Here is a 7,724-nt window from a genome sequence, read left to right as displayed (position 1 = left end):
ATTTCAGAATCAACTCAATTGATGCTCCATAAACTTTGTTGCTTAATTTTTTTCATTTTTATTTTGAGAGACAGAGTGCATGCCAGCAGGAGAGGGGGGGCAGAGGGAGAGAGAGAATCTTTTTTTTTTTTAATGTTTTATTTTACTTTTGAGAGAGAGAGAGAGTGCGAGCGAGGGAGGGGCAGAGAGGGGGCAGGGGGACAGAAGATCCGAAGTGGGCTTTTCGCTAAAAGCGGAGAGCCTGATGCAGGGCTTGAACGCTCGAACCACAAAATCATTACCTGAACCAAAGTTTGATGTGCAACTGACTGAGCCACCCAGGTGTCCCGAGAGAGAGAGAGAGAGGGAGAGAGAGAATCTTAAAATCTTAAGCAGGCTCTACACTGAGCCCCTGACATAGGTCTCAATCACATGACCCTGGGATCATGACCTGAGCCGAAACCAACAGAGGGATTGCACAGAACTTAATTTTCCAAACAACATAAACTTACCTCTCTAACGTGAAAACATTTAATTCGCATGTCCAAACACATTAAACTTCCCCTTGTTGCTTTGTTTTGTTTTGTTTTGTTGCACAGAAACATGAGGAAGAATTCCATACCAGTGTCAGTGCAGGGAATGGGGGGACAAGCCAGGCAATCAGCCAAAAATGCTGACTCAGTTTCTTTTCTTTGGGGAAGATTCAGGTTTTACTGAATAAGGATATTTAGGAGTACATCAAATCTTAATGGAGAAATCTTTATTAAAACCTTTCCTCCTCCTCCTCCCCTCTCCCCATCCTCCCCCCCCCCTCCCCCCCCCCCCCCCCCCCCCTCCTCCTCCTCCAGCCCATGGGGCCTCCTGCTGAAGAAAATCTCCAGGCTCCACCAAGGATAGCAATCTCAAGAGCAGGGTCCAGGAACCCTGGGGCTGAAGGTTCAACAGGTCACATTTGCTGCTGTGCTCTGAGTAAAGAAATGTATCTTTGCACCCATTTTTCCTTTGGCTGTGCACAGACTTTATGGCCTTTTTTGGTAACGAATCTGCAGAAAAGAGAAGCTGACAGTCAGTACTGAGAATTTTTGCCTCCTGAAGAGATGGAAAGGGAGGGTCAGCCACTTGACTGACTTTCTCTGGCCTTGGTGCACCTGTTACACAGTTTCTGTTCCGTCTTCTGGTCCTTCTTTCCCCTTGGCCCTGTTTTCTACTGGAGACCATGCTTCCAGGCCCACCTCCCCCAGGAAATCATTTCCAACAGCTCTAGTCCGAAGCATGTAACCTGTACCATGCCTCTTAATTCTTTTGTTTTAATGGAAAAGCTTTATTGAGACATAATTCACACACCATGCAATTTACTCTTTAAGGTGCATAATTTAGGAACACCTGGGTGGCTCAGTTGGTTAAGTTCTCGACTTCGGCTCAGGTCATGATCTCATGGTTTGTGAGTTTGAGCCCTGCGTCGGGCTCTGTGCTGACAGCTCAGAGCCTGGAGCCTGCTTCAGATTCTGTGTCTCCCTTGCTCTCTCTCTCAAAAATAAAATAAAACATTAAAAAAACTAAAAATAAAACATATAATTATAATTCACTGCTTTTTAGTAGATCCACGGATGATGCAAACATTACTACCATCCAGTTTAGAATCTTTGCCTCAACCTCCCAAAGGGAACCTCATATGCATCATGCTGCTTAATTCTTCTTCTCCTTTTTTTTTGTCGTTATTTTTAATTTGTGGAATTATAGCACATGAAATCTTTAAGCAAAAACAGGCGATAAAAGCCTGTCATGCTGTTTAATTCTTAACCACATTATCCTGGGCTGTTTGCCATGGCTGCTTATACGGGATTCCTGCACTCTCACAATGCTGTGCACTCATGGAGAGTGGGGGGTCGTGGTTAATATCCCTGAATGTCCTCCAGCCTTCTGTCCCCTGAGACCACTCCTGAGGGTGATGAGAACCTAGGTCCGGGGCACTTTAGCCTGGAACAACTTGCAGGGTACAGTAGTATTTACGGGGCTCTCAGGCGGGTCCCAGCACAAGCAGGGAAAAACAGCCCAAAGTGGGGAGGGGTGAATAAGGGAGAGGCAGAGTTTTGTGAACGTTTGAAAGCATAGCTGGGAATGTCTCTGACATCACTCCCATTGAAAGAAATATAGGCCAACCTTAGGGACTGGTTGACCCGTGGCAGATTGTGGCAGAAGTGATGGTGTGTGACCTCACAGACAAAGTCATAGAAGGTTATGGAGTTTCTGCCAGGTTCACGGGGGCACTTATGCTGGAGCTTAGAACCACCTTGTTTTTTTTTTTTTCTTTTTTTCTTTCTAGTTTTTAGTTTTGAGAGAGACAGAGAGAGAGAGAGAGAGACAGAGACAGAGCATGAGTGGGAGAGGGGCAGAGAGAGGGAGACACAGAATCTGAAGCAGGCTCCAGGCTCTGAGCTATCAGCACAGAGCTCAATGTGGGGCTCAAACTCACAAACCATGAGATCATGACCTGAGCCAAAGTTGGACACGACTGACTGAGCCACCCAGGTGCCCCCCTCTTTTTTAAAAAATTATTTTTTATTAATTTTATTTATTTATTTTGGAGAGAGTGACAGAGACAGAGGAGTGAGCAGGGAAGGGGCGGGGGGGGGGAGAGAGAGAGAGAGAGAGAGAGAGAGAGAGAATCCCAAGCAGGCTCCACACTGTCAGCACAGAACCCGATGCAAGGCTCCAACTCACAAACCGTGAGATCATGACCTGAGCCGAAACCAAGAGTCAGACGCTTAACCAACTGAGCCGCCCAGGCGCCCCATTCTCTCTTTTATACCCAGCACTTAGCACATTGCCTGGCACATGGTTTGAAAGTTAGGAAACCAAGGCTAAGGGTCACACTTGTTAGTGGCAGAGGCAGGGTGATGACCTAAGTTACCAGGTTCCCATCCTGAGCTCATCCTGGCACTGTGGGGGTGTGCCCAGCACCCATGCAATCAATGGCCAGTAGGAACCCTGAAAGCCCAAACAAGAAATACTCACATCACAGCCCGATGGGAGCAGCTGTTCCTGGTGAATTTATAGGAATGCACCCACTTCCAAGGAAGGATCTTGTGGCTATATTGGAAGCAGCAGAACTTGGCCACATTGCTGCCACCTAAAAAACAGGGAAAGGAAGGAGCCTGGAGGTGGCCCTTTGCTTCTCCTCCCAGCCTGCCTGAGAAGGGAGTGGGACAGCTCCATACGTGTGGCAACTCCGAGATGGACACTCAGGATGAAGATCAGGAGAACAAAAAAGCCAACAGGAAGGCTCTTCATCGTGCCACAAGCGGGGCCCTTCACAGTGTCCTCCCAAGTTCCTCCTGACTCCACTGGACTCCCTTTTATAGGGTTGAGTCGTCCCTGAAGAGAATTCCAGAGAATTTTGTGGTTGAGGCAAAAACAGCTCTTTTGACCCTATCACGTAAGAACAACCTGTTACCCAAGGAAGAAGACTGGAAAGAAAGGTAAAGTCCTCTGAGGGAAGGGGAGGAGCCAGCACCCCACTGGGAGTTTCTGCCTGCCTCTCCCATCCCCTGCTTTTGTCTGAATCAACGCTTTCCTGTTTGAAAAGCAAAGGCAGAGGGAATGAAATAATAATTCTTGAGAACTGACTTAAATCACCTTAGAACACAATTGATGTTGTTCTGGACTGATTTCTAGCTCTTGACCCTAGCTTTCTCTGCTTCCTAAACACTGCTTATCTCTTGGTGAAGTACAGACCGTCTCAGGACAGGAGCACAGAGCAGCCCAGCCATGGTAATGAATGCTGAAGAACAATGCTCGGGCGTGTGCCCGTCCTGTCTTCTCAGTGCCACACATCACCTGACACACAGGGTCAGAGCTGCTTGGGGGCACTTCAAGCTATCTCTTCAGGGTTAGAGAGCTCCAAACCAGACAGGACATCACAATTGCCCGGAGCCTGAACACACACACACACACACACACACACACACAACTATATTCCCTGTTCCTGCTTTGTACCTCCTGGATCAGGCTTTTTGGGAGGGGTATCCAGGAATCTATATATTAGCCAGATTTGGCCAAAATGGGGAAAGTGAATTCTAGAATGGGGCCGTGAATTTCCCCAGGAGAGTCTGGGGGGCAGGTAGAGAGGGACTTTCACATCTGTATTTCATAACACTGTGTTCAGTCATATCCACCCCCGTCCTCCAGATGATGCCCCCTGGGGCTTTAAAATTTTGAGTTTAAGGTAAAAGAAAAAAATCCACTAGCCATCTAGAACCATAGAATTTTTCAGAGCTGTCTGAGACCCTTTAAAACAACACCCACCCCCAACCACCCACCCAAGTCATCCAGACTGTTTTGACTACAGTTCTGAACTCACTGCTGACCTTGTCACAAGCTAAGACAGCTCAGACTTTGACAAAGTCTTTTTAGGTTCTTTTGAAAATTTGGCTGAAATCTGGGGTGTCTGGGTGGCTCAGTTGGCTGAGCGTCCGACTCTTCATTTTGGCTCAGGCCATGATCCCAGGGTCGTGGGATTGAGCCCCACTACGGGCTCTGTACTGAGCTTGGAGCATGCTTGGGATTCTCTCTCTCTTTCCTTCTGCCCCTCTCCTCTTCACACACACACACACTCTCTCTCTCTCTCTCTCTCTCAAAAAAAATTTGGCTGAAATCTATATTTTCATTGCTTCCACCAATTCACCAGATCTGTTTAAAAATGCCTAATTTCTCTTAGCTTCTGTTAGAAGATGAAGAAATTGAGGTTTTGGCCGATTTGAAGACCATTGTTTTAGTTTGGGTTCCCCTCAAACAGGAGAGGAGACGAGGACCCCAGTGCAAGCAATTCGTGATCCCAGAAGACACCAGTCGAGGAGAGGGGACGGGAGGTGGGGGACAGGAGGACACCAACATGGAGGCGGGTGATCACGCAGGTTACTGCCAGGAGCAGCCACGGCGTGGGGGTGGCTCTGAGGGGCTCGGGGCACCGGTGCAGAACAAGCCTGAGTTGGCCCGACTGTGGGGTGAAGAAGTGGGGATACTAACTCTCCACCTCTCTGCTTGTCAGTGACTGAAGGCTGCGCCCCATCATCCCTGTCTTGTCCTAGGAGCAGGCCCAGCGTGCTTGGGATCAGGGGAAAGGCTCTGAGGCAGGGGCAGGTGTCCTCAATAAGCAGCCTTTGGCTCACAGAAGTGAACGATAAGGGGATATGCATGGGGCCCCAATAGCACCTGCTACAATCATTATCATGTTTGTCCCCGAACGTTCTCTTTTTCAGGCTGAGCCCCCACCCCCACCCCCATGCCTTCAATTTGCCCCGCACATTGGCCACCTTCCTACTGGCCACCTTCATGCCCCAGTTTCTGCTCCAGCAGCTACAGTGCGCTGGGCACCCAAAGGTTTCGTAAATGGGGCACAATGAACACTAACCACAGCGTTCTCCAACAGCATTGGCTATTGTTGATAGTGCTGCGGGGTACATGTGCCCCTATGAATCAGCACTCCCATATCCTCTGGATAAATTCCTAGTAGGGCTATTGCTAGGTCGCAGGGTAGTTCTATTTTCAATTTTTTGAGGAACCTCCACACTATTTTCCAGAGCGGCTGCACCAGTTTGCTTTCCCACCAACAGTGAAAGAGGGTTCCTCGCCAGCATCTCTCGTTTCCTGAGTTGTTAATTTTAGCCACTCTGACCAGTGTGAGGTAGTAGTATCTCAGTGTGGTTTTGATTTGTATTTCCCTGATGATGAGCCACGCTGAGCGTCTATTCATGTGTCCGTTGGCCATCTGGACATCTTCTTTGGAAAAGTGGCTATGTATATTTCAATACCTTGGTGAAGGAGGAGGAAATGATATGGCAGACAAATTACTGAATCCTGGATCCTGCTCTCTTGCCCCCATCCTCCTCCCTGTGGTTGAAGCCCGTGACCCCTACCCTCCAGCCTGCTAGTCGGCCTCCCAACCCCATGTATGTATGGATATCTCAGAACCCTCAATCCCATATGGCTCCCGAGGTCTGGACTGTAATCTGCATTCCCCGCTACTCTGGACACTCTCCCAGAATCGGGCCTTTCCTGGCTCACCTCTCTGGGCCCCCCCTTCCTTTTAGCTGATTTGCCTCATTATAGACTGAATTGTGTTCACTAATCCCCAGTGTGACTGTATTTGGAGATAAGAGCTTTATAGAGGTAATTAAGGTTGGTGGCTCAGTCGGCTGAGTGTCCGACTTCGGCTCAGGTCATGATCTCATGGTTTGTGGGTTCAAGCCCGCGTTGGGCTCTGTGCTGATGGCTCAGAACCTGGAACTTGCTTAGGATCCTGTGTCTCCGCCTCTCTCTGCCCCTTCCCCACTTGCACTGTTTCTTCTCTCTCAAGAATAAAGAAACATTAAAAAAAAAAAAAAAAAAAGAGGTAATTAAGGTCAAGGGTGGGGCCCTGATCTGATAGGACTGGAATCCTTATAAGAGGTGGAAGAGACATCAAGAATGTGTGCACACAGAGCAAAGGCCGTTTGAAGGCACAGTGAAGAGGTGGCCACCGGCACACCCAGGAGAGAGGCCCCAGGAGAAACCAAGTCTACTGACACCTTGACCTTTGACTTGCAGCCTTCAGGACTCTGTGCTCCAGAAATAAATATCTGTCATTTATGGCAGCCGAGCTGACTGGGTTCTCCCAGAAGCAGATCCTTAGGCAAGGATTTGAGCATAAACAAAATATTTTGGAGGATATTTTGCAACGGAATATCCTTCTGCTGGGGGCAGAACACCCCGTTCTGTGTCTGCAAAGACTCCACCCTCCCAGCCTACAACGCATGTCATCTGTTGGGGCAAGCCTTTCCTCCATCGTTCCCAGCTGGATCCCGTGGCCATCCTCCAGCTCCACATTATACAGAGCTGAATTGCAGATGGCACTCTCCACACACATCAGCTTACCCGTCTGCCTTCCTTCTTGGACGGTGAGCTCTTCCCGTTCATTTCTTCACTGACTCATTCATGCAACAAATGATTTTGTTGTTGTTGTTCTCCACACTGTGTGAGATGCTGAGATCCAGAGATAAGCAAGACAGATGTGGTCTCTTCTGCGGACGTTCTCGTGGAGGGAATAGACATCGAGCAGAAAACAATTACCCAATACCTTATCAATTACCCCTGGGGCATGTACTTTGATGCAGAAGCTTAGGGAGCTTCAGAAATGTACATTGAGGGAATCTGAAGGAGGCTAGGGTGCCAGAAGAGTCTTCCATTAAAGAAAGTGACCTTTGCATTTAGCCTTGAAGGACAACGTACTGGTTATTCCCCATTTGTACCCTCACCCTGCCCCTGCAATTCATCATCAAGGAACCGGGAAGAAGACTTCTTGTTGGTTTTCATAAGCCTTCAGCACAGAGCCTGGAATCCATTTATGTAACACGTCTGCTGGGTTCTCACCAGGCACCCAGGCACTGCCGCAGGCCCTGGAAGTACACAGTGGACAAGACCAGAGTTGAGTGAATGGAATGAATGGAAATGGATCCTCTGTCCACTGTGCCCAGTGAGATCTGGACATCGGGGAGAGAGCAGAAGGGGGCCCAGTGTGTTAGGAGGGTTTCCCCAGAGCTGGGCGGCCCCCGCAAGAGGTAGGCTCCTTCTGATAGAAGCAGGGTGGAGTCAAGCCAAGAAAAACATATTCCCTGGAGTCAGAAAAGACACACCTTTTCCCCATGTGCATGTTCCCAGTGACTCCACTTAATCCCCAAAGCAGTCCTGTGAAGGAGGTTTTAGTGGGC

At 48.7% G+C, this 7,724-nt stretch overlaps 1 protein-coding gene across 1 annotated transcript; it reads right to left on the bottom strand.

Moving 5' to 3' along the window:
* Positions 1 to 818: 818 nt before the first annotated feature.
* On the bottom strand, positions 819 to 3,429 carry CCL26 (C-C motif chemokine ligand 26). Its single transcript, XM_045461431.1, has 3 exons — positions 3,198 to 3,429; positions 2,995 to 3,109; positions 819 to 1,022 (listed from the first exon to the last, which is right to left on the bottom strand). The coding sequence occupies exons 1-3, from the start codon at positions 3,268 to 3,270 to the stop codon at positions 926 to 928; spliced, it is 285 nt and encodes a 94-aa protein (XP_045317387.1). The 5' UTR covers positions 3,271 to 3,429; the 3' UTR covers positions 819 to 925.
* Positions 3,430 to 7,724: the final 4,295 nt, after the last annotated feature.

Source organism: Leopardus geoffroyi, chromosome E3, assembly GCF_018350155.1.
Source record: "Leopardus geoffroyi isolate Oge1 chromosome E3, O.geoffroyi_Oge1_pat1.0, whole genome shotgun sequence".
Classification (NCBI taxonomy): Eukaryota; Metazoa; Chordata; class Mammalia; order Carnivora; family Felidae; genus Leopardus; species Leopardus geoffroyi.
Note: the sequence above shows the minus strand (reverse complement) of the source record. Positions and strands in the feature narration are given on the sequence as shown.